Source organism: Ursus maritimus, unplaced genomic scaffold (assembly GCF_017311325.1).
Source record: "Ursus maritimus isolate PB19 unplaced genomic scaffold, ASM1731132v1 scaffold_14, whole genome shotgun sequence".
NCBI classification, from domain to species: Eukaryota; Metazoa; Chordata; class Mammalia; order Carnivora; family Ursidae; genus Ursus; species Ursus maritimus.
Genome location: NW_024423786.1, coordinates 62,209,209 through 62,234,237, shown reverse-complemented (window position 1 = coordinate 62,234,237; position 25,029 = coordinate 62,209,209). Strand labels below are relative to the sequence as shown.

At 57.1% G+C, this 25,029-nt stretch overlaps 1 protein-coding gene across 7 annotated transcripts in view; it reads left to right on the top strand.

Annotated features, from left to right (window-relative positions):
* Positions 1 to 25,029, top strand: part of GAS7 (growth arrest specific 7) — a 198,391-nt gene that overhangs the window by 164,692 nt on the left and 8,670 nt on the right. For all 7 annotated transcript variants that reach the window (XM_040630032.1, XM_040630037.1, XM_040630034.1 and 4 more), the window contains 7 exons: positions 972 to 1,025; positions 8,130 to 8,219; positions 11,247 to 11,362; positions 13,842 to 13,916; positions 17,696 to 17,774; positions 23,919 to 24,047; positions 24,701 to 24,824. In XM_040630032.1, the coding sequence (XP_040485966.1) occupies positions 972 to 1,025; positions 8,130 to 8,219; positions 11,247 to 11,362; positions 13,842 to 13,916; positions 17,696 to 17,774; positions 23,919 to 24,047; positions 24,701 to 24,824 (667 nt within the window). The remainder of the gene's footprint in view (positions 1 to 971; positions 1,026 to 8,129; positions 8,220 to 11,246; positions 11,363 to 13,841; positions 13,917 to 17,695; positions 17,775 to 23,918; positions 24,048 to 24,700; positions 24,825 to 25,029) is intronic.

Below are 25,029 nucleotides of genomic sequence, written 5' to 3'. Positions count from 1 at the left end.
GTCCTGAGGTTCCACCAGAGAAAGAAGGCTGTGGGTCCCAGGACACGGATATAATGACCCCCCGACAGTGCCCTGGGGTGAGCCTGCTTACCCGCTCATGGAGCGACTCAGGACAGGAGTGGCCATCACATGCCCTGCTCGGAGAGCCTCTCGAGTCCCTAATGTAACTGCTAATAATGGGACAACGAAGACCCAGAACTGACCCTCCCCCCTTGAGGCCCACAGGCTGCTAGGACCAATGTGGTGTTTTCAGCTGGTAATCCTTAACGTTCTGTACCAGAACCATCCTGGGACTGGGGCGAGCTGCTTAGGGCTCATGGGCTCGGACACATTTGGGATTAGTGGTGTCTTTGCTGGCGGCAGGAAGACCTAAAAAAGGCAATCCAAAGGCTGAATGAATGCAAGTGGAAAGACAGGCGGCTGTGCTGAGAAATCCCTCCCTCCTCTCGGGGTCCGGAGAGCTGCACGTCCCCGAGATGGCCAAGCGCCCCCTGTGCACGTTGCATGGATTGAGAGTTGGCTGCGTTGGTCCCCGGGGGATTCCTGTTCTGAGTCCCCGGTGCCAGGAGGTGGTGGCCTGCTTTAACTCTCTGCTCCCCCCGGGGCAGCTTTTGCACGTTGAGGCGGCAGGCAGCACGCTTACCAGCAGAGGGCAGGTGACGGGTTAACTCCCCAAATCAGGGACCAGGAGAAGAGGAGGGAGACCTGGTTTAGAGCAGCTCCCTCAGAGCCTGTGCTGGAGGCTTCCTCCCATTCGCCTGCAAGCCCGGCCGCCCCCTGCCGTGAGAGCAGCATGGGGTCAGGGGCACTCCCGCCTGCCCTCTTCCAGAATATGGTGACTTAAGGGTTAATGGGATCGCGAGCGTCCCCGGACTTCCCCCAACACGGGGCTTTCAGGGAGCCTGAATAGAAGAACTGAAATGTCCAGTATGGAGAACAGCTTCGATGATGTCTCTTGCCTCTCTCCCCAGAACCTGGGATCCTCATCACCAGGCAAAAAGCAGAGCAAGGAAAACACCATCACGGTAAGTGACGACCGCCGGGTGCCCACAGGTTGGGGCGAGCTGGGGCTTTTCTGCCATGCTGGGTGGTTGCCATGGCAATGTGGACCGCTGAGTGCAAGCCCAGCCTAGCATCTGGGAAGTTCCAAAGCTTGGATGGCACCCGAAATTGCCCCTGCCTCCCTCCCCCCACCCCCACTCCTACCCCCACCCCCTCCCCGGGCTTTCTGTTGATGTCACCTTTCACTTTTTTCTCTCCGGGTGACCAAGTGCAGGCAGGGTGGGAATGATGCAGAAGCCATTTTTGCAGGGCGGGTGGTGGGGGGGGGGTTTACACATGCCCAGGCGGGTTGGAGGGGGTGGACCGTGCTCCGTGCCAGCGATGTGACATGTAAATTACAGCCACAGCACGGTTGCTTTCGTGCGGGGTGACTTGTGGAAGATGTCAAAGTTAAAAACAAGAGAAAGCACCCTAAGAATAGAGTTCCGGACAGGAGCAGGCAGCTCGTGCCTGGGGTGGCCAGACTGCCTCCTGGGGCTCTTCAAGAAGCCTGCCATGCCCCCACGGGCAAGCTGAGGGGGGCCCCCCCAACACACACACACACACACACACACACACACACACACACACACCCCAGCCCCGTGTTGGGGAAAGTGGGCAAACGCCTTGTCTAGCTGCTCGGGCTGCAAGAACTTGGAGACATGAGAAGTGTGGTCCTGGGTGTGCTGCTTTGTTGCGAGTGCAGGGGAGTGGGGAATGGGGGACCTGCTCCCCCAGGCTCTAGCACAGGCAGTTCTGAGCCATTCTGACCACCCCCACGGAGATGAGACCGAGAGTGGGTATGCTTCCCTGGCTTGTGCAGGTGGAAATCCTACTCTGGAAGAAAAGAGAGGGTTGGGTACACAGTGGCATCAACCACAATGTTTGTGGCCGCTTCGTGTGCATTTAGTATGCACCGGTAGTGTTCCAAGCAGCTCGTTGAGCTCTCCACTCGCTGTGTGAAGTGGAGGTGACAGGACCAGCCTCGTATGGTGCTTGTGAATGAGAGCTCTGGAGTCAGAGGGTCTGTTAAAGCACCTACTGTCTGCACAGCGGCCCGGGGCGAGTTTCTCTGCCCCGTTGTGCCTCAGTGTCCATGTCTGTACAATGGGGCCATGGTGGGTGTGTGTGCCCTGGGGATGGGGTGAGGACTAAATGAGTCTGTATGCAGAAAGCACTTAGAACAGAGCCTGGCACATAGTAAGTGCTTAGTGCACACTCGTCTTCTCAACCCTGTTTACAGATGGCAAAACTGAGGCAGGCAGCCATGCCTCACCTGGCTGGGAAGCATCAGGATTGAAGACCTGTGCTCTCCCCTGCCTGTGGAGGAGAGTGGGGCCTGGGGCAGGGCGTGAGCCGACCCCAGGGGCACACCTCCTGAGGGCATCATCCTCATCTTCGAAGTGTCACTAAATGCCCCAGAGCAAAGCAGGAGCCCCCTAAAGTTCCCTGAAACAGCGGGGGAAGAGGGAGAAGAAGGGGGGGTGGTATATGAGCATTGTAGAAGAAAAGTAAAAGGACCGATGCAAAGTGTAAAGCACTTAGCTGATGGGGATGGTCCTGGGGCCCCTAGGTGGGGCCCGAGTCACCTGCTGTGCCCTGGCTTTGACCCTGAGCGTGGGGCTGGGTCCCAGTCTGCTCTTCAGCACACCGTGTTCCTTGTCTGTCCCTGCCTCGCGTCTTCCCTCCTCCTTCCCACTGACCTAGATCAGAGCTTCTCAGAGCTAGCCTGCAAAGTAGAGCCGGCAGCCGAAGCCTCTGGGACACTTGTTTAAAATGCAAGTTCCTCGACGGGTTCCTAGACACTTAGTTTGATCTGGGGCCCAGCAGGGACGTTGGCGTTGTAACCAACATCCCCAGGGGTTTTAAATAAACACTTAAGCCTCCGGGAATTTTTGCCGGAGAAACTGAGGACAGGAGGGACTGGCCAGAGGGCACAGAGCAGGCAACGGGCAGAGACCCAGACTTGAGCCGGGTCTGCCTGCTGCCTGCCCAGCCCCCCCCCCCCCCCCGTCTGGGCCGAGATGGGTGAAGGCCTTGTGCTGCCTTTCTTTCCTGTCCCCATAACACTCGCTCTCCCTGCCCTGCTCCCAGCCCTCCTTCTGGGCTCTGCTCCTCCAGAACTCACAGTTTCCCAGGGAGGAGACCCTGCAGGGCCACTGGACAGGGTGGGGGAAAGGAGGGGCCCAGCTCCCGGGGCACAGGCTAACCTCTGGGGTGAGCAATCGCCCACGTTGTCGGATCCCGCCGAGCGGCCGTTTGCAGGTGTTCGCTCAGATGCCCACTGGGCAGCCAAGGGCCGTGCATCAGGTCCTGGGCTGCGTCCTGTGGGGCTGAGGAGCCAGCGTTGAGCTGGAGTCTGACATCCCAGCTTCCCCTCCCACTGGTGGCCCGCAGCAAGCTTTGGGCAGGGCCAGCTGCAGAGTGGGTTCCTTGATGAAGAGTGACAGGCAGGAATGGCAGCTCACAGCCCTCGGCACAGACATGTGTGTCAGAAATCTAGAGGATTCCAGAGGAGACGACAGCAAAGCCACACAGCCACAGTCCTCTCCTGGAAAGAGGAATCCGGGGGGCTCCTGTGGTCTTCAGCCTCTGCTTTCTGATGCGGCCCATCGGACGCCCTGGATCCCTGGAGGGGAGCTGGTGGGCTGGATGAGAGCCCTTGGGGTCCCTTCTTTTCTGCTTCCACAGACCCTGACTGAGTTCTCCTCTTCCACACCCTCCCAGATCAGGCTCCCTCCAGAAGCAAATCAGAGCCAGCTGCCAGATAGGTGGGTGGGGGACCGCGGCCTGTGGCCTGCGGTGAGCCTCTGTGCTGGGCCGGGACTGGGGGCCGCGGGGGATGCGCTCAGGCCTCCCCACGTCAGGCCCCTGGGGTGGGTTGCACTGTGTTCAGCAGCTGTCATGCTGTGGCCAGGGGCCTTAAGTGGCAGCTGCAGCCCCCTTAGAGCACCCCAAAGAGTTCCCGGCTGCCCCTGGCTGAGCCCCAGCTGCACAGAGAGCCCCTGGCCGTCAGAGAGGGGAGGGGGTTACGCTGTGTATCCGAGGGTTGGAGAAAACAGTTGGTGTCAGCATGAAGATACTACTGGTCGGGGAGGTGATCTCAGGAGGAGCGAGGGTGGGGGTGGCTCCCGGAACTTCTCCCTAACAGTAGTCATCGGGAGGCAAACCCCCTCTCCTGCTCCATGTTGAGCACCCTTTCCTACGCAAGCCCCTGCCTTGGGTGGGGTGTGGAGGGTAGCATGACAAGAGTTAAAAACAGCCGGAATTGCCTGACTTCAGACACGGACTCTACCAGCTGTGTGATCTTGCAGAACTTACTTAACCTCTCTGTGCCTTAGTTTGCTCCTCTGTAGAACTGCCTGGCGGGTAAAGCAGTTCGGGCAATGGCTGGCACTGTTCTTCTCAGAGCAGAAGGCGGTTCCTTAGCATGTCCCCTGTGTTTGCGGGGAGGGGGATGCCATCGAGGCTCTTGCCGTGCCCAGGAGGCCTTGGGGGGAGGGCAGGCTTTGTCCCGGAAAGAAAATGTCCCCCGGGGGGCGGCACGGGAAACCACACCTGGAGGTTTCCATGGGGAAAGGCTTCTCTACTTGCCCTTCTTTTGGGTTAGATCCTTTCATTCTGGGGGGCTGTCCTGCACATCACGGGACGCTTACCAGCATCCCTGGCCTCTACCCCCTAGGAGCAGCACCCCCTCCCCCCCCATTTTGTAACAACCACAAATGTCTCCACATTTTGTAACAACCACAATGTCTCCATTGGTCTTGCCACATGGCCCCGGGTGGGGGTGGGGTGGTGAGAGAGCAAAATCAGCCCTGGTCGACAGTCCCTGAGTTCACTTCTCGGTGGTGGGAGGTCTCCCTGCAATATCTCTCCTGTTCTGCTTGTCCTCTGTGCTGCACTGCTTGGAGCCAGCATCACTCGTTCCCCCACTGTGGGTGCATCCTCAGACCCCGGCCCGTCTCCTCTCTGCGGCCTTCTGTACCTCCCACCCCCTGTCTGCCTCACCCTAACCCTCTTATTACCTAAAACTCGCTCAGATTCCTTCCCCCAAGCCCCAGGCCTTCCTGCCGCCCCAGCACCCATGCTTACCCCAGTGGTAGATTTATCCCAGTCGTGCAGTCACTTAGGTAATTGTTTGCCTTCCTGGCGAAGCTATAAAACCATCGAGGACAGAGACCATTCCATCCGTCTCTGGTCTGCGGTCATTGCACCGAGAAACACTTCTGAGCACCCCTCGGGGGGGCCTGTGCTTGCCAGGGATTAGGGAAACAGCAGGGAAAAGGGTCTCCCTCCCCTTGTGGAGCAGACGGTCTGGCCGATTAAACAGTCGTGAGAAGTGTAATTACAAATGTATGTGTGCAAACTGCTGGAAAGATCTAGCATCGCGCGGGGCACGCTAGAAACATTCGCATGTGTTCAGCGGATGAGCGGGCGTTGCACTGAATAAGCAGTGTGGTTGACGGCTTGAGCTCCGCGTGCAGCCCAGCCCAGGTTCAGATTCTTAGCTTCCGTGATCTTCTGTCCCCTCCTGTAAAAAGAAGCCCATGGTACCCAACTCGTGGGGTTGCTGGGATGATGACGTGGGAATGCGTGCAAGGCTCTTGGCGGGGTGGTGGAGGAAGGGCTCCCCAGGAATTCCCAGGGGGCTGGCGGGGTGCAGTTCTTGAGCTTCCCACCAGGGGGTGCAGGGCTTGGAGGAGCATTGGGGAACTCTGTGTGGGCCGGCTGGGAGCAGACATCCCCAAACCAGAGTTGGTAGAGGTGGGGGCAGGTACCCTGGGGCCCTGGCCAGTCCATCCAAGGACCGGTGTCCCCACAAAGTGGTAGAGGCAATGCCAGGGAAGAGTCCTTATCTTCCCCCTCCCCCTCCCCCAGCCCAGCCAGCTCCCCTTCAGTGGTTGTTACTGGGCCATATGTGGGACCCCTCGCCCCTAGCCCCCAACAGGGTGTTCTAGAAACTAGACATTTGTGTCCACTTCCGAGTACCTCCGTTCCCTCTGGTTCCGTGACCTTAACGCCCAGTCTCATGTCACTGTTGATTTGTCATTAGATTTGGTTGACATTTTTACAGACCCCATTATTAAGCAAAATAAGGATGTCCTGTGATCGCCATTTTTTGTCCAAACAAGAACAGCCAGCACGTGAAATAAGGAATATGCAGAACTTTGGAATCCAACCCTTGTTTTCCATGATTCCCCAGGAGACCCACGCAGCAGTGGCTTGTCAAAGCCCCAGTGGGAAACTCCCCCCTGGACACCCCTAGAGTGTGTCAGCCTGAAAAGAGGGTGTGGGGAGACCGTTGCCTGTTGCTAGGCGTCCCTGAGGGGCTGGCCTCCCCCACCGCCCACGGCAGGCTCCTGCAGGCACCAGGAGGGAATTCCCCACCCCAGGGGGTCCCTCGGGCCTCCACCTTGACCTTGCTGAAATTCAGTGCTCCCCATCTCCAGCATTCTCTGGGTCCTCCCTGCCCCGGTCTTTCCTGCGTGCCGTGCTTCCCTCCAGAGTGGACATCTCGGCCTTTCCTTCGACCAGATGTGCGCATCCCGGGGGAGGGGGCTCCTGTCCTTGGCCGGAACTGCAAGAGATACCCGGGCCCCTGGCAGCCGGGGCAGGATGGGGGGTGATGCACGTGCTCTATAGCTGCCTATGAGCCCCTGAACCCCAAGGTCATGGCTGGGGGCCCGTGGGCCTGAGTTGCTTTGCCACACACAGTGCTGCTGTCGACGCTGTCCTCACTGTTATTCCCATTCACTTTGAATCACGGGCCAACATTTAAACACGGAGATGCTTCCCACAGTCATCCCGATTTTCAGCCCCTCTTGGGTCATGTCACCTGACAGATGACCCACTGGACTCCTCCTGCCGGCTTGCCAACAGTTAGCAGGAGCGAAGGGGAATCTGCTCGTTAGATCTCCGCAGACCTCACTCCTTCCCAAAGTGGAGGCCGGTCACCCCCACCCAAACTGCAGTTTCTAGGCCGGCAGCCCCTCGCCCGTTTGCACGGCTGCCTCGCACTGGAGTTCGTGGCCTCTGTCCAGAACCCCAGGGTTTTGTGCACAGTTCCTGCCTCGAACATCAGGTGGCTCCCACTTCTGCAGGTGCGGGCTCCGCGGTGAGGCTTACAGACTACAGGGCTCCGGCCTCGCCTCCCCGAGGTGCTCCCACAAAGAACTCCAATGAACAGGCTCCCCAGGAGGGAATCCCAGGCTTGAAGCGACGCCAGCAAGAGCAGTGGCAAAACCATTTCCACCTGGCAGGGAAAACCGGGACACCGCGGACATGCTTGGGCAGGACAGTCTGAGACAGGCCGTAGGAATGTCTTCACTGCCCTCTCCTGGGCGAGGGCCAGCCTCAAGCACGCAGCCTGCGAGATCGCTTTCAACTCTCTTTGTCCGTGGAATACATCTGGTCATTAAAACGCACACAATACCTCTGGCCGCGTAGTTCCTTTCTCTGGAAGCAGGTGATGTTGTCAGCTTCCAGAAGTATTCTATACATAAATAACCAAATGCATGCGTATTTTCTCCCCTTCTCTCTCTCTCTGCACAAATGGTAGCATACTCTAAATACTATTCCACGTCTTGTTTTTTTTCTCCCCCATTTAATAGTAGGACCTGGCACACCTTCCGTATCAACACCTAAGAACTTTCTCCCAGTGTCTTCTGCTGCCCATGCAAATCCCAGAGATGCCCCCCTGTCCCGTGCTCTGTTGAACTGCTCCCCTGCTCCTGGACAGTGGGGTTGTGTTTTTGCTGCAACAGATTGGTCTGAAAGACCGTGCGCATGCGTGACTGCATGCATACGCGGATACCTCTGTAGGGCGTGCTCTTTGAAGGGCAGTCACTGGTTTGGGGCTCAGGTCATGTGCGGTTTTGATAGATCCTGTTACACTGCCCTTCAGAGTGCTGGGACCGGTTCCAGTCCCTCTGGGGTGGGCACGAGCGCTCTTGCCCCTCATTTGAAACGCGGGCCCTTAGAGCATCCAACCGGAGACCTCGGTGATGCCATGCTCCAGGGGCAGAGCCTTCCCAGCTGCTCCCGGCCCTGCAGGCAAGGCATTTTCTTTCTTGTTCTGTGCCCTGCAGATAAACTGCGTGACGTTCCCTCACCCAGACACGATGCCGGAGCAGCAGCTGCTGAAGCCGACCGAGTGGAGCTATTGTGACTATTTCTGGGTAAGTGTGCCTCAGTTTCCCCCACCGTGGGACCCCACCCGCCCCGCGGATCAAGAGTAGACACCCAGAAGGGGCATGTGAAGGCTCTGGAGCTCAAAGGAGAGGGTCCTCTCCTGTTGAAACCTGGTGGTAGATTTAACATCCGAGGCAGGAATTTTAAGACCGTTTTTGAGTCCATATCATTCCATAAATCTCGGAGAATCAATAGGCTTTTCATTCAGGGCAACACGGAAGCCCCGGACAGAGCACAGATAAGCGCCGGACTCTTGATCTCCACCCAGGTCTCGCTCTCAGGCTTGTGAGTTCAAGCCCCGCGCTGGGCTCTAGCCTGGGGGCGGAGTCTACTTTAAAGAAAAAGGCTAAGACGGTACATTTTATCTTATGTGTATTTTCCCAGAATTAAATAAGTCTCTTTGGACAAATGCACAGCCCACCTGCTCAGAAACTCTAGCAGTGGCCCTTGGCGGGTGCATTTAAAGTCAGCAATGACTGTCAAAGTGGGATCGCCTCATTCTGGATTCACATAGCACTGATGGTGGCTCAGCCTTGTGAACATGTGAAAAACCACCGCCTTTAGGAGGCAAAAACCCAACTTTTTCAGGAACAAAATAAAACAAACAGAATAAGAGCTCTTTGTTAAACCACCGTGCGGAATGGGTTGCTACCGTGTTTCGATTTGCTAGCCAAGCCCCAGACAGAAGTGCTCTGTTCTGTTGACAAGTCACTTGTGCTCTCGAAGATACGCAGTGATTCCTGTTGGCCCCGCTGTGTTTCTTCCAAGTCTTGGGGTGGGGGGGGGGGTCTGTGCAGGGGCAGCAGGCATCGTGAGGAAGGTTCCGTGGGGCAGCAGAGGCCAGAGTGTATGAGACTCTGCAGGTCCTATGAGCACGCTGGGTTCCGTTCTGTCTGCCGCAGGAAGATGCTGGAATAGGATGTGATGTGGTTTAGAAGCAGTGTGCAGGGAGGGCTGGGAGCGGGCCGGGGTGGACGTCCAGGTGCAGGAGCCCAGGAAGGATGGTGGCAGCCACGGAGATGAGGAGAGGTGGCTGAGTTTACAGACGTCATCCCTAAAGAGGGGTGCAGGACGCAGAGCATTCAGGGGAAACTAGCTGGAGCCCTGGGAGTGCGCACCCCGGGAGCTGGATGTCAGCATGCGTGGGGTTTCACGCAGGGGCACTGGGGAGCCTTGGGGCCCTGCCGCTGCCGGCATCCGAGAGAGCCATGTTTGTGCATTCCCGTCCTCATTCGGGCTCTGCCGGGATCTGCTGCTTACTCTGGGTTTTATTTTCCCGACCACCACCTTTTGCTCTAATGGACATCTCCCTGCTGACACGGTCATTCGAGCCCACCGTTTCTGGCTGGTTTTCCCGAGTGTGGACACATCGCTCAGCACATCTGTCCCAAGTGGGAGGCAGGTTGAGGCTCGGTATTTTGGGGGATCTTTCTTTTGCTTTTATCAAAGTGTACCATTTACACGATGACGTGTACGAATCTCAAACATACTTAGAGAAGCTTTTAATTGGCTGGAGGCGTGTGCCGTGACATGGTGTATGGTGGTGATCTCTCTGTCACAAGAGGCACTAGCAGTGTGGCCCAGCGGGCTTTGCGTCAGGACAGCCGAGGAAAGGGGATCCCACATTGGGGGGGAGTTGGCGAGGGGCTGTCCATAAACTTTTCAAATGCTTGATGATAGAAAGTGGGGTTCTCTCCACACATCACCCACCCCTTTCTGAAATTCCCTTTCCCTAAAACATCTGCTCTGGAAGGGGTCTTGGAGATGCAACCCGGTCCTGTTGTAAAGTGGGGTGCTGGGGGGGGGGCACAGCCTAGGATTGGAAGGGCCGGACTGTGTCACCCGGGGCTGAGCTGAGACAAGGACTAGGTCTTTTGGACCTTGGGACAGGGTCCTCACTTATGCACCTGTCTGATATCAAAGGATGCATTTGTAACCCCTTGCATTGAATACCAAAGCATCGGACTCTGGATTCCTAGTGGGGAAGGACGTGGCTGTAGGTGGGCTACCGGCCTGGGGCTGAGAAGTCTCTGAGAGCCGTGTGGGCAGACATCAAGATGAATGTCCTGCAGGGAACGCTGAGCCTAGGGGCTGCCGGGAAGGAGGCAGGCAGGAAGGAGGTATTCAGGTGTCCTTGAGGACGTGTAGGCAAAACAAAAGAAAACATTTAATTTTGGAATTTTGAGAGTGATTGCTTGCAAAATGGATCCAGTACTGAGCTCCCATTTCATTGACTTGGCCATCTTCCCCGGGTCCTGACTTACGTAAAAGTTGACTCATATTAGGTACCATTTACCGAGCTTTTAGTATCTGGCGAGCACTGTGCTAAGCCGTTTCCAGAAGTCGCTTATCCTGAAATGACCACAGGAGGTGGGCGCCGGTATTGCCCAGTTTCACAGATGAAGCAGGTCAGGCTGGACCGAGCAGAGAGCTTGCCCGAGGCTTCCCAGCTGATGGATGTCAACCTTGGCACCCTGCCGTTTTCCACAACTCTGGCCTCCCTGGAATCCGGTCCCTCCCGGAAGCCCCTGTGATCTTGTATGAATGTGTGTGGGAGGGCGCCACTGCCTGGCAGGTGCAGGGGACCGACAGGAGACGGGAGGGCTTACGGTTAGGGTCACCTGCCCCCAGGGCTGTCCCAGCGCAGTGTCAGGCCACCAAGACTCCCCAGAGCCTCCAGCCAGCCTCAGCGGCTACACGGTTGGAAGCCTTAGGTGTGCTCCTGGCCATGTGCCCTTCTTCCTCTTCTTTCCCAGGTTGGGAGAATTGAGGGCCATGGGCGTGGGGGGCGGGGGGCTGCGGCTACAGGGGCTCAAGCATCAGCAATGCACGTGAAAGCAGGGGACAGCGGGAGAGATGGGAGCTGGGACAGTGGCCACAGCCTCCTTCTTGGGCTGAGGTCCACTCGCCAGCAGCACCCGGGTCCCTTCGGGGACTGCCTTCCCCATGCTCCATTCCCTGCGGCTCTGGGCACCCCTGTCTCCTAACCTCTCGTGCTTCTGTGTCCCTTCTAGGCTGACAAGAAGGACCCCCAGGGCAATGGCACCGTGGCCGGGTTTGAGCTCCTGCTTCAGAAGCAGCTGAAGGGCAAGCAGATGCAGAAGGAAATGTCAGAGTTCATCCGGGAGAGGTGAGGCCCCGGCCCCTCCCAGCTCGCGGGTGCAGACAGCGCCCCCTTGGCCCTGAGCCTGGGGTCGGTGAGTGGCCTGGAGGAGCACTGGCCGCCTGGCACTGGGCCTGGTTGGCACCGTGGGGAGCATGAGACCAGGGGACACCAGCTGTGGCTCTTGGGACAGCTCTAACCTGCAGTTGTGTCTCTTTGACCTCTGTGATAGATTTAAGGTTTGGACCAACATTTCTTTTTAATTGGTAGATTTTATATTAAAAGCAGCCTCTCTGGCTTGTCTTGAGAAGGCCGAAATTCTGGCAAGAATGGGTCACACAACAATGGGCCGGAGCCAAATGGCAGCACCCCGTAGAGGGAGCATGAGGTCTGGTTTGCCACAGTCTCCACCGCTCCCTACTGTCTCCCCACATAGACCGCTTACTCCCTCACTTCCCTGCGTGGCCCTCATTGGAAGCACTGTCCCCATGATAACAAAAAGGGAGAATGTTGCCTTGTAATTCATCTTTGAACCCAAACCGTGTCCCAGAGCGGGACATATAGAATGCACTCCCGCATCCTTGCCTTTGGGGAACTCAGGTGAGGTCACTGTGACAGGTGCAGGGGTTCTGATGGTGGTTTTGCCGAAGGATGGTTTGTCTGAACATAAATGAGGAAACAATAAATTCAGCCCGATGGAAACAGGAAAAAGTAAGGAGGAGAAGTTCCTTCTCCACCTCCCACCTTTCAGTCCCTCCAAGTTCTGAGATGTTATAAGTCACATGCTTACCTGCACACACGTGTGCATCCACCCCCCCATGTGTGCACACGCACGTACACACAACTTTCCATCCGGAGTTTCCAGGGCATGCTGGAAATATTTACAGTAAATGGCAATATATTAAAAAAATTTTTTTAATGATAATGTAGTTGTAATTCTTTGGCATTTTAAAGCACCTCTTTTCCTTAGGAGGCCTATTTTCTATTTGTGTAATCAAATCTCTATTTTATGAGCCATTATGCTGGTAGGGAATGGAGAGGACGCGTGGCTCACGTGCGAGCAAACAGTAGCATAAAGCAGGTGGATAGGAAAGTGGCCATAAAACCAGAGTCTGAACGCACGTACCGTGTTGTCCTTTCATAAAAATGTCGTGTTAGCAGATAAACGGAATCTGCCATTTGAGAGCACTCTGGCCTTCCGTGAGGAATGCAGGCTTTTCTCAGGAGGCCTTCCCAAGCCGGGAGAGGCGAGAGGGGAGGTGGCTGTGCTGGGGCCAGGGTTGCCGTGGCCCCGGCATAGGGCAGCTGGGCAGGGCTGGGAGGGGATGCCAGTGCTGGCTCCGGCGACAGGTTGCGTGCCTGGCGTGTGCGGTTGGCGTTGAGGAACTTTGGACGTGTGAAGCGAGGCGTGGTTGGACCTGCTTTCAAGAGAGAGGTGTTGGCCGCGGGCTGGAGGCTGCACACTGGCTGCACATGTCACCCTGGGGAGGGCAGAGCGATGGCAACGGAGTGACAGACCAGAAGAGAGACTCCAGTGGGACCCAGAGCCTGGCCAGAGGAGGCAGTGAGGGCAGAGCCATGAGAGAGGGAACGTGGCTGTGGGTCTCTCAGGGCAAAGCAGAAAATCAACTTACTCAGAATGTTGCCAGGGGACTCGGTCGGGCCCCCCGGTCCACATCACTGTACCCATGGGCCATCAGCTTCCAAGCTGCCGAAAGCAGGTGCTGCGGCCCCCGGAGTGTCTCTGCGGCCTTCCCGTTTGCCAGCTGATGGGCCTGGGGCTTTGGAGCGGTGGCCCCGGGTGTCCCAGCACGGTCCAGAGGACCACTCAGGTGGTGAGCGTTGCCTTTAACAACACTCTAACACGATGTGCCAGATAACACAGAACACTCCGCAGAGGGCCGCCTGGAAAGTGTGTCAAGGGCCCGCCTGCTGGAAGCGAAATCCAACGCAACTTCCGTCTCTAGGGAAATGGAATCAGCCCCAGCTCGGGGCAGTGCCTGGTTTCCATGGTAATACTTGTGCCCTGCAGGCTTGACAGTTGGAGGCAGGGGGGAGGGGAGGGGGCTGGGAGGCTGCAGGGGGAGGTGCTGTTCCTGCTTCCCAGGGGCCGTGACCACCTTGGAGGGTCTAGGCCCGGAGTGCTGGGGCCGGAAGGGAAGCAGCACCAGGCGTCCCTGGGGTCCATCACAAGTTAACGTCATGGATCTAAGGGCCTCCCGTGTGTCCAGCCCTGGGCTGGGAGCCGTGTGAATGAGAGCGTTTTTTCACGGCCCGGGAGACAGGTGGAAACATTCTGCGTACAGAGTGGGGACGGAGATTCACACAAGTTCGTCCAGCCAACAGAGATTTGTAAGCACGTGCTGTGGTTGGGTGGAGAGACAAGGGCCTCGACCTCTCAGAGCGTGTGGTCTAGTGGGTTTCTTTCCTTGGTCAGTAAGTGCTAGGGCTGCAGCCCCACAGTCTGGTGCTAGACAGCTGACGTGTTGGGTTTTCTCCCTTGCAGGATAAAGATTGAAGAAGAGTACGCGAAAAACCTAGCTAAGCTCTCTCAGAACTCCTTGGCTGCGCAGGAGGAAGGGTGAGTGGGGAGGACAGTGATGGGAATGGGGAGGAACCACAAATGGTAAAGGGGGATTTCTCCTCACCAATCGCTGATCACTGCGCGGTCCCACTGAAATGGGGGAGTCTACGTAGGCCTGGCTCCGAGTGGGCAAATTCTACATTATCTTCTCTCTTGTGACCAAGGGCCTCCCACCAGATCCTGGCGTTTGTCAGTACCCCCTCTGCCCTGTGCCCTGGTAGCTGGACACCAGCCCCCAGACACTCACCCCAGTGTCCCACTCTCTGAGATCAGACTGGTGAGACACTGGGGGGGGAGAAGATTCTGGACCCAGGCCCTTGTTTAGAATTCTCTCCCATGGGCCCGAGGCCCAGGATCCCCTCCATCTCCAGCTGCAGCGGTCCAGACCTCCTTGGGTAAGACCTGGGCTGGGGGAGGCTCAGCCCCACCCTCCCAGCCACAGAGGGGTCCCTGGCGGTGGAAGACTTAAGGCTTCTCTGCTCATCTCTTGACAAAGTCTTGCAGCCTGCCATGGGAATGTAAAACGGTGTAGCCACCATGGAAAACAATTTGGCCGTGCCTCGGAGCACTGACCAGGTTTACCGTACAACCCGGCAATTCCGCTCGTAGGTTTAGACCCGGAAGAATTGAGAACACATACTCAAATACATGTACCCGCGTGTTCGTAACAGCACAATCCGATAGCCAAAACGTGCAAACGACCCAAATGTCCATCCAGGGACAGATGGATGACAACTGTGTCCATCCGCACTGGGTTTATGGATAGGTGATGGGATATTATTTTGCCATAAGAAGGGATCCAGTCCTGATCCAGGCCCCCATGGAGATGAACCCCAGAAACATTATCCTGAGTGGAAGAAGTGGGACGAGAAGATTGCATGTCATAGGATTCCTTTTACGTGAAATGTGCACAATAGGCAAAGCCAGAGGCAGAAGGAGGCAGGTGGTGGCCGGGGGATCGGGAAATGGAGGGTAACAGCTTCCTGGGTTCGGAGTTTCCTTTCTGGGGTGTATATCCGTCTGCTGGGGCTGCTATCATGGAATCGCACAGACCGGGTAGCTTCCACCACACAAATGTGATTTATCCTGGTTCTGGACGTCCAGGATCACGGTGCCGGCAGGGTTGGTGCCTGGCGAGGGCTGCCTTCTCCCTACGGTCTTCCTCCGCGTGGAGAGAGAACAGGCTCTCTGGAGTCTCTTCTTATAAGGACGTGAATCCTGTTGAATCAGGGGTTTACCCCTTTGACCACATTTGACCTTAATTACTTCCTTAGAGGCCCCATCCTCAAATAACAGCCACACTGGGGTGGGGGTCTTAGGGCTTCAACATATGAATTTGGGGTGGGGGAGCTTAGGGCTTCAACATATGAATTTGGGGTGGGGGAGCTTAGGGCTTCAACATATGAATTTGGGGTGGGGGAGCTTAGGGCTTCAACATATGAATTTGGGGGGTCCAAAACAGGGGGATACAAATGTTTTGGACCAGGAGAGAGGTGGTGGTTCACAATATGGTGAATGTACTGAACGCGGTGGGCTCGTTTTCTTTAAAACAGCTAATTTCACCTAACGTGAATTTTGCCTCTGTCATAAAAACGATCAGACTCGGGAGGGGAGAGTTGGACGGTCCCCTGAGGTCTCCTCCCCAGTGCCTCCCTCCCTCCCGGCGCAGGCTGTGTTGGAACCCCTCCTGCCAGGGGCAGTGAGCCCCGAGGACGGAGGAGGGACCTCCTGTCGTGGGTGGTTGTGGTCGTCAGAGGGCCGCGATGTGCAGTCCAGATCCGCCCGCGCAGCTTGAAGCCTTCAGGGGACCAGCGTGCCAGTCCAATGTGGCTTTCATTCAGGCATCTCTGCGTGGGCTCGCCGTGCGGCCAAAAGGCCGCCTCTCTGTGGTTTGCCACTGACCCGGTGGGCCACGGGGCGGCCCCTGCAGGGCCAGGGGCTCTTCCGCAGAAGTGAGCTCACCCCCGGTGGCCCCCTTCTGCCCTGCGCACTGGGCTGCAAGACAGGAGCGGGAAGTGGGGGGTGGGGTGGGGAGTCGCCCCTGCGCCCTGGCACGGAGGCTTTCCTGGATATCCCCCTGCCCTGCAAACGCAGTGCTGCTCTCCAGTTTTCCGGCTTCCACCTCCTCGGCCTGGGCTGCTGCCAGGGACACTGCATCCTGCCAACAGGCTCAGCATATGCTCCCAGCTGCACGAGCCAGGACTGCGCCACCATGCCGTGTGCACACATGCGCTTAAAACACCAGCAGCCCAGCACACGCCCGCTCGCATGCATCCACGCCGTGGCCCTGCAACACGGTCGGGAACGCGCACCCTGTCGCGGCTGCACGCAGACGCTCCTCCCAGTGGGCTCCGTCGGGGTGTGTGTGCGTGGGGGTGAACAGGGGGCCCCTCCCCCGCAACGTGCAGCAGTGCTGCTTTGCATTTACACCCAGCTTTGGGCATTAGCGGGGTGCACATTGCAGGTTTCAAAGCGCAGTGCTAGAGCCCAGCACTTCGGGGCAGCCTGGGAAGGTGCTGGTGGGGGAGGCGGGGGTGTGGCGGCGGGCGGGGCATTGAGCGCCGCGCCCACATTCCATTCCGAGTCTATGTGCGCTGGTGGTATATTCCTTCTTTCGTTTTTCTCGCCTGCGTGGAAAGGAAATGGGATTGGGGCTTTCCTCGTTGGTAATGGTCACGGTAGCGTGCATTCCGCTTTGGCGTGACTCAGACTGTGTGTTGCGATGGAAATGTATCTCCGGTTTTATTTCTTTCATTAACCTCTCACCGGATGAAAAAAAAATCTGTCTTCAAGTGAGAGAATTTCTCAATTGCTTTTTCCCCCTAAATTGTGAAGTGGCTCCAGGGGGCCTGGAGTTCTGGGGTTGGGGGAGCGGGGGCGGAGGGAGGAATGTGCTCGCTCAGACAGGCCCATCTGAGTGTTTGCAGAGACGCCCCCTCCCCCCGACCTGTGAATGCCCAGCCTGCGGGGGCGGGCAGAGGACCTTGTCCTGAGCAGGACACTGGGCTTTTCCTCCTTCCCCACAGCCACACCCAGGTGACATTCTCAGACCACTAAAGCCATCAGGAGGCCAGTTACTGACCATGTGCCCTGCTGACCTTAGGCTCAGACTGGGCCCCAGCCAGGGCCTTTTTGGCTTCTAGGCTCCTGTGTAGCTCGGCTGCAGGGCCAGACCGTCTCTGTCGGCCTTTTTTCGAGGTCCCACTCCTCCCAGGCCTGCGTTTGCGTGGTACCAGCTCTCCCTCCAAATCTGTGACCCATCTTGAGATAATCCCCGTGTATGGGGTCAGGGCAGGGACAAGAGTTCTTTTTTTCCCCCTGTGGGTATACAGTTGCCTCTGACCATTTGTTGAGAAGACCGTCCTCGGTCCCTCACGGAGATGCTTGGCAGCAGGCAGGGCTGTGTGGTACCTTCTGTTTGCGAAGGGCTTCTCCCTGAAAAGGTGGCCGGCCGTCTTCCTTGATCGACCAGCAAGCCTTTGCACTGCCCATCTGTGAACAGGGATGGGTGCCGGGAAGGCACGGGGACAGTGACATGCAGGTGTCAGGGCCCGTCCTACAGCTGCACACCACCTTCCTCTCGCATGTCCCCTGGTTCTCTGAGTTTCCAGATGTCTCTCCAGCCTCTGCCACCCCCTGCCCACTCAGCTCCTGAGATCGTCACTCGGTTGGGGTTGGCTCACGTGGAGACCCGCCGTCTCCCTGGGAAGGGGCCGAGATCTCTGATCGGAGGCCAGTGCGACTGTGTGGGTCTGACGTTCTCTCTCGTGTTGCAGTTCCCTGGGAGAGGCGTGGGCCCAGGTGAAGAAGAGCCTCGCGGATGAAGCAGAAGTCCATCTCAAGTTCTCCGCCAAGGTAAGCCAGCCCCGCGGCCTCTCTGTGTTGGTCGTGCGCAGCCGTGTGCCGCTGAGTGGCTCGCGGTGGTCTCTCTGGTGTGTCCTGTCGGCTCCTTTCCGTGGTCCGTGGTGTAGATAGATTGCCAGTGCGGGGAAGAGAGGGACAGAAGGAACCACTGGCCAGGTGCCCACCGTCTCCCCGTGCGGTAGCATCAGGAGGCATAAATGTCCCGTCAGCAGCTCGGAGAATCGTAGAAGGTTCATAAGTGCTAATAGTCATAAGTACTTACTACCTTTGTGTTTAATATAATTTGCTAAGTTTATTTATTTTTTATTTTTTTATTTTTTTAAGATTTTATTTATTTATTTGACAGAGAGAGAGACAGCCAGCGAGAGAGGGAACACAAGCAGGGGAAGTGGGAGAGGAAGAAGCAGGCTCATAGTGGAGGAGCCTGATGTGGGGCTCGATCCCACAACGCCGGGATCACGCCCTGAGCCGAAGGCAGACGCCTAACCGCTGTGCCACCCAGGCGCCCCTAATTTGCTAAGTTTAGATCATTGCATTTTTAACACCGGCCATCTTTAACACCCAGCTCACAAAATTCCTATAAATTTAGCATTTGGCTCTCTTCCGAGCCGCCCCAGCACACCTCAGTCCCTTGGGGACCCCCACTCTCCTTCTCAGGCTTTCGGAGGAATATTCGGGCACGTTCTATTTCCTCATGCTCTCGGAAGGGGCTAGACTGTACCACAGGGAGAATCTTTTGGTTTGGTTCGGTTTGTTAGTGTCACACAGTGTCACACTGGGTAACTGACCCTTCTTTCATTTGGTCCTAGAGGCTCTAGCATCATGACCTTGAGGATAGCACGGTTTCTGTCCTGTTCACTCTGCCCTCCGAACCCAGGGCGATGTCTGGGGCACAGCAGATGCTCGATAAATGTTCTCCGAAGTGATGAATGAACAGGACAACTGACTAGCTCCTCCCGACACCCCTGTCTTTTTAAGCCTACTTTTTCTCAGGATTTCTCTGTGTTTCCAAATGTTCCTCTCTTCCCCACTCCCCGGCTCATATCTCCAAATTCCATCTCAGGCTCTTACCTACTCTACAGGGGAAAAAATAAACCTAGTGTCTAAATGAAATAATTCATACTAAAGTGTACATGACTGATGGGGCTACCCACTAGCATGGTTACCTTTTAAAGGAAGAGGGACCCCTTGAGAGTAGCACCATTCTCAGTGACCTTTGTCTCCTGGGATCCACACTCTTCCCACTGTCCCCGGTCAGACACAGCGCCTGATAGGGCACTCAGGCAAAACATTTAAACTCTGAGCCGCCTTTTGGGAAGGTAGCATCTCCCAAAAGCGGCTGCTTCTCCCTGACTCCCACACTCCGTGCTCATGGTTCCATCTGTTTTCCAGAGCTTTCCTCATAAGAATCGCCATTCTGGGCTTTGGGGTCCCCCTAAGATGTGCACTGTTGGGGGACAGGAATCCAGCTTTGTACACGTCCAGCCCCACCCTGTGATGGTCCCCGCTGCACATAGGGCAGAATGAAGGGGTCAAATGATTGGGCCCCACGGAGGGGCTCTATAAAGATCTGGGGTGGGAGGAAGAAACTGTTAGAAGCCCCCCGCTTCTGAAGGATGTTAGCACCCCGAGATTGGGTTGACTCGTGACTCAGCCATGAGTGAGACTTTCTGGGCTCACAGCGAGCACCCCTAACCCAGCCACCGAGCACTTTGCGGGACATTCGCCAGTCGAGCATGGGGAGGGGGCTCCACGAGGCATCTTTTTTCCTGACTTGCACAAAGCAGTGAGTTATTTTCAAGCTCCTGACCGGGGAGTGTTCCCTTCAGGCCTCCCTTCTCATGTCCCGACCCCAGGGGCTCCTTCCTCTGCGGGGGCAGAAGTCTTTACTGATGAGGGGGAGGGACGAGGGGGGCTGCCCCGTGTGCAGTAGAGCTGAATTGACACCCTCTGAAAGGTCACCTGCTGGGTCCCCAGGAACCCTGGTGGTCCTTCCTGCTTATCATCAGAACCTTCCGGTTTGACTGTTCCCGGAGCGCTCAGCAGTGACGAAACACTCCAGCCCAGATCCCACCGGTGACGGGCTCCGTCCCACGGGATGTCCGTGGCAGGTCGTGGATTCCGAGGTCACCCACACTTCTGTCTGACGTAGCTGCAAATCAGGAGTTCCCACGGCACCCTCCTCATGTTTGATGACTTGCCGAATGGCTCACAGAACTTACAGAAACACGCACTTAGGTTTACCGGTTTATTCCATACTAAAGGACATCATGAAGGATACAGGCGAACAGCAGGGTGAAGGGGTGCATAGGGCGAGGTCCAGAAGAGTCCTGAGCGCAGGAACGTCTGTCCCCATGGAGCTGGAGTGCTCACCAACCCAAAAGCTCTCTAAACCCTCTGATTTGTAGATTTTTGTAGAATTTTTATCATGTAGGCACGATTGCTTATTAATGCACTTGCTGGGTCCCCTTCCCTCCCCAGGGGATGGAGGAGAAGCTGAAAGTCTCAAGCTTCTAGTCATGGCTTAGGCTTTCTGATGATCCAGCCCTCCTCCTGAAGCTCTCCAGGAGACCCCCAAGGTCACCTCATTAGAACAGAAGATGCTCCTGTCATCTAAGAAATGGCAAGGGGTTTAGGAGTTCTGTGTCAGGGACCAGGGTCAGAGACCAAATATTAGCACGAAAGACGCTCCTAGCCCCCTGTGCTACTTTGGAGATGACAACGCTTTCAGGAGTTCTAGCGGGCAGGTGGGGACAAAGACCAAAATACATATTTGTTGTATCCGGGTATTCCAGTGGGTAAGCATTCTAGAAGCTTCTGTGCAGGGAGTAACTCCTTTCCGTTGGTTTTATCAACCACCATACCAGTCAGCGTCTGCATTTCCCAAATGAGGGGGCTCAGAAAGGCTCCATCACTGCTCGTGGTCACACAGCCTCAGGCTCTGTTCTGGAGGAAGGTGAGGGCAAGACTCAGTCAATTGGCGACTTGCCCCCCAGACCTTCTTTCTGGGCAGACCAGTGGCATTTAAAGTACAAAGGACTTCACCATGCAGCTGATGGGGGGGAGCTTGTGATGAATGTTCACGAAAACCAGATGTTCGATGAGCACTTTGCTGCCTCCAGCCTGTCCGTCCGTGTTGGTGGCCTTAGGAAACCCGAGTAGCAGCCCCGTGGGGGGACGGTGATTCCTCGAAGGCAAAGGGGCTCCGAGGATTTATTTATCTGCGTGGAATCACATGGCTCTGTATGCCCGAAACTCATTTTAGCATCTGCTTCCAGGGGGCTCGTTGAAATTCCACTCTGAATGTTCCGGGTCGGGGGTAAGAGCTCTTTAAGGAATGCAGTTTCGTTAGGGCAATCTTTCAGGCTTTGCTCGTCTCCTGGTTCCAGCCGCCGTTCGTGGCAACAGGCTGTGAAAGAAATAAGATTGCTGTATGCAAAGGAGGTGATAGCTGGCTTCAGCTGAGGAAGGGAAAACAGAAAAATTCTTACTGATGGAAGGGAAGTCTAATCATGCAGGAGAGGCCGTGCATGCAGACGGGAGATTTGGGTTGGGGGGGTGGGCAGTGGGAGTCAAGCGATGTGAGTTTTATGTCCGTGCTTTCCCTAACAAGCTGTGACCTGGGACGAGTCTTCGCATCTCTAGGCTTCCTTCTTTTTTTTTTTTTTTTTTTTTTTCATGGGTGGAATGAAGAGTTTGGATCAGATCAGTGACTTGAAGCTTCTTTGGCTGGGACCCCCAGTCACACATTTTCCATGGGCAGCCAGAACACGCAGGCGTCCGCACCCAGATAGCCATGTACAGATACTCACACACGTGCATCGCCAAGACACACATTTCCCAAAGCTGCCCTTGTCCTTCTACCTAAAATGCACCCTGGGGGGCGCCTGGGTGGCACAGCGGTTAAAGCGTCTGCCTTCGGCTCAGGGCGTGATCCCGGCGTTATGGGATCGAGCCCCACATCAGGCTCCTCCGCTATGAGCCTGCTTCTTCCTCTCCCACTCCCCCGCTTGTGTTCCCTCTCTCGCTGGCTGTCTCTCTCTCTGTCAAATAAATAAATAAATAAATCTTTTAAAAAATAAAAATAAAATAAAATGCACCCTGGTGCTCTCTGTTTCTCATCCGAAAGCTGGTCCCGACCCTGCGCTGATGCTAAGCTAATTTCACAAGTCTCCGGCCAGTTCAGGAGGTCACGAGGACAAGCGTCCAGGAAGGCCTTCTGTCCCTGGGCAAAGATACTCAGCCCTTAAGAACAAATAGAAAAGGACACCCGGCCAGTGTTCTTAAAGAAACAACTAGTCTTTTAAAAGCACTTAAGCTACAGGAGAATCCAGGGTTCACTGTCTATGGGATTGCATGCCTGGGGCAGCAAGTAGCATTTTGTTTCCAGAAAGTCATTTGGAATCTGGGGGACACATGTTGGGGTATTGGCAGGTTCTTGGGCCCTTCCCCAGACCACAGAACCTCGCGCTGGGACCCAGGAATCCTGACTGTTGAAAAGACCCTCTGGGTAGCTCCGGGGCACATGGAAGTCTGGAAGTCAACTCACTTCCTAGGCTCTCGGAAAGCGACCCCCGAGTTACCGAGTCAACAGCCTAAGTTCACCCTCATCGCCTGCCCCCCCATCCCCCGATCAGGAACAGGTTCCCACATCAGCTAAGTGATGCCACTCCTCCGCCAACACCTGATCTATATGGAAAAGGGACCTGCATGTTCTGGGCAGCTCCCAATTGTGTAGCATCCTGCACGCTGCCACCAGGTGGGAGTATTTTCCTATGCAAGGCAACTTCTTGGGCTCAGAGAAATAGGAGGCATTTACAACTCACATTAGGGGGAGGGGGGTGTTTGAATGACTTGCCCCCTATTAGCCTTTGAAGGTCATCCAACGACAAAGGCGTCCACCTCTCTCCCAGGCATTGGGCACTGAAGATTTTGTCATTCTTCCACATAGTCGAAGGGGCACCCACCCCACGTCTGCTCTGACCAGAGGCTGTGGACACAGTGGGGCAAAGCCAGCAGGGCTTCTGCCCTCTCGGAGCTCATAATCACTTGTATTTGGTGGTTTAGAACTACAAACACTGAGGTCTTGGGGTCTCCAGAGAAAAACGTAATGTAGCAAGAGCCTGGTGAGGAGGAAGAGAGAGAAGTCCTAGAACCCGTGTTGGGAGGTCCCATATTCAGGAAGGTTCAGCTGTGCTTCCCAAAGGTTCTCTGGGAGCAGGTGCAGGCCGAGGGACCCTGGAAGGCTGTCGGAGGGGGCCACAGGAGGCCGAGCCGGGGGGGCCTCTGGGAGGTCGAGCCAGGGGGGCTCTGGAGGCTGAGCCGGGGGGTTCCAGGAGGCTGAGTCTGAGAGCCCAGGCCAGCTGGGCTCTGGGCTGCTCACCCGGCTCAGACCGCATTAGGCCCACACTGATCTGTAAAAGCTCTCCTTCCAAAGGGAGTGGAGTAGGGAAAAGAGAAAGCATAAAAGAGCAGGAAAGAGCTTGAAAAACCAGCGCCGCTCTGGGCCTCGGGAGTACGAGGCCAGCTCCCTCCGGTCAGGGGGAGACGTACCTGCCTCCACGCAGGCTGGAGAGGTGAGCTTCTCCTGGCCTCGGGCAGTTCCAACCATGGCTTCCTCCAACTTTGAACCGTGTCCAGACCGTCCTTGTAGCCTCGGGCCCCTGGCCCATAGCAGTTGTTCAGCAAATAGAACTGACCTGAGCTCATCTCATTAAATGGCACGCATGTGGCAGTCACAGTGCCCAGTGCTTGGGACATGGAGACGGTGGCTTGGCTTCTGCCCCCAGAACAATCCCAGTTTGGAAAGTAAGCGGCGTCAGCTCAGGACCTGAGCAAAGTCCTATGAGCAGCAGTGGGCGCCTGGAGGAGGCAGGAGGCAGCCGACAAAGGGCTCGGAAAGGCTTGGACACTAAGCCCTCAGTCCGTTGGTGTGAATCCTGGGGTCTAGCCAGCTCAGGTGACCCCCCAACCCGAAACCTGACGCGTGGCCCCTTGTGTCTTCCCTCCTGTCGGGGGGGCCAGGCCTCTGCTCCCGGCCCCACCCTCACCTGTGGAGTGAGGAAGAGTGCCCCCCCCACCCCCCGCCGCTGACATCCTGGGTCCTGAGCGTGTCCCCCCCACTCTCCTTCACAGCTGCACAGCGAGGTGGAGAAACCCCTGATGAACTTCCGAGAGAACTTCAAGAAGGACATGAAGAAGTGTGACCACCACATCGCCGATCTCCGCAAGCAGCTGGCCAGCCGCTACGCCGCGGTGGAGAAGGTGGGGGGCCCGGGAGGCCGGGGGGGCCGGGCCTGCTGGCGGGGGGCGGGCTGGGCCCCAGCAGGGCTCCGCGTGCCAAGGCAGAGGCCTCCATCCCCGGGGGGCGGGATTGGGGTGGGGATGGGGGGCGTGCCAGCCTCCAGCCCACACCGGAGGACCCCCCACCCCCAGCCCACCCCAGCTGAAGGGCAGGTAGGAGCTGCTTCTCCGGGGCACTCGGGTCACCGCCAGAGGGCCGGGAGGGGATAGAGTGGGGCTCCCTCAGGCGTGGGAGGTGAGGTACCCCATCCTTCTGGTCCACACGTGGCCCTTTTTCTGGGCCTCACTGGGCAGAATCCATCCTGACTGAGTCACTCCCCTGCCAGAGGCCTGGGAGGTCTGACCTGGCTGGGAGCTGCTGCTGACCCCAGTGCCTTGGGCAAGGGTGCGGGACAGGGGGCGCATACTGTGGCAGGCACCCCACACCCTGCCCGCTGCCACCATCAAAGCGCCCCTCTGGCCCCAGAACGGGGTGGCTGCTGGGAAAAGAGGTCCACGAACACGGGGAGAGGAGAGGACTCCTACCCAGCAAAGGGGAGGCCGGGCCACGTACCCCGCGGGGCCGTCCTGGCTCGGGGCCCCGCGAGCAGCTTCCCTGTGTCGTTGGACCCCAGGCCCGGAAGGCCCTCACGGAGCGGCAGAGGGACCTGGAGGTGAAGACCCAGCAGCTGGAGATCAAGCTGAGCAATAAGACGGAGGAGGACATCAAGAAGGCGCGGAGGAAGTCCACGCAGGCTGGTGAGCGGGGCCGCGGGCGCCCTGCCTCTCCGCTCCCCACCCGGGCCCCGGGGGCGCAGAAGGCGGAGGCCTGGGAGGTGGGGTCCCCACGAAGGTGCAGCCCGCGGACCAGGCTGCGGTGGGGGGCCGTGGCGCTGTGTCCAGGCGCTGCCGGGGGGCAGGGGGCTGCCCGGGACCTCGGGCCCGGGGGGGGGGGGGGGGGGGG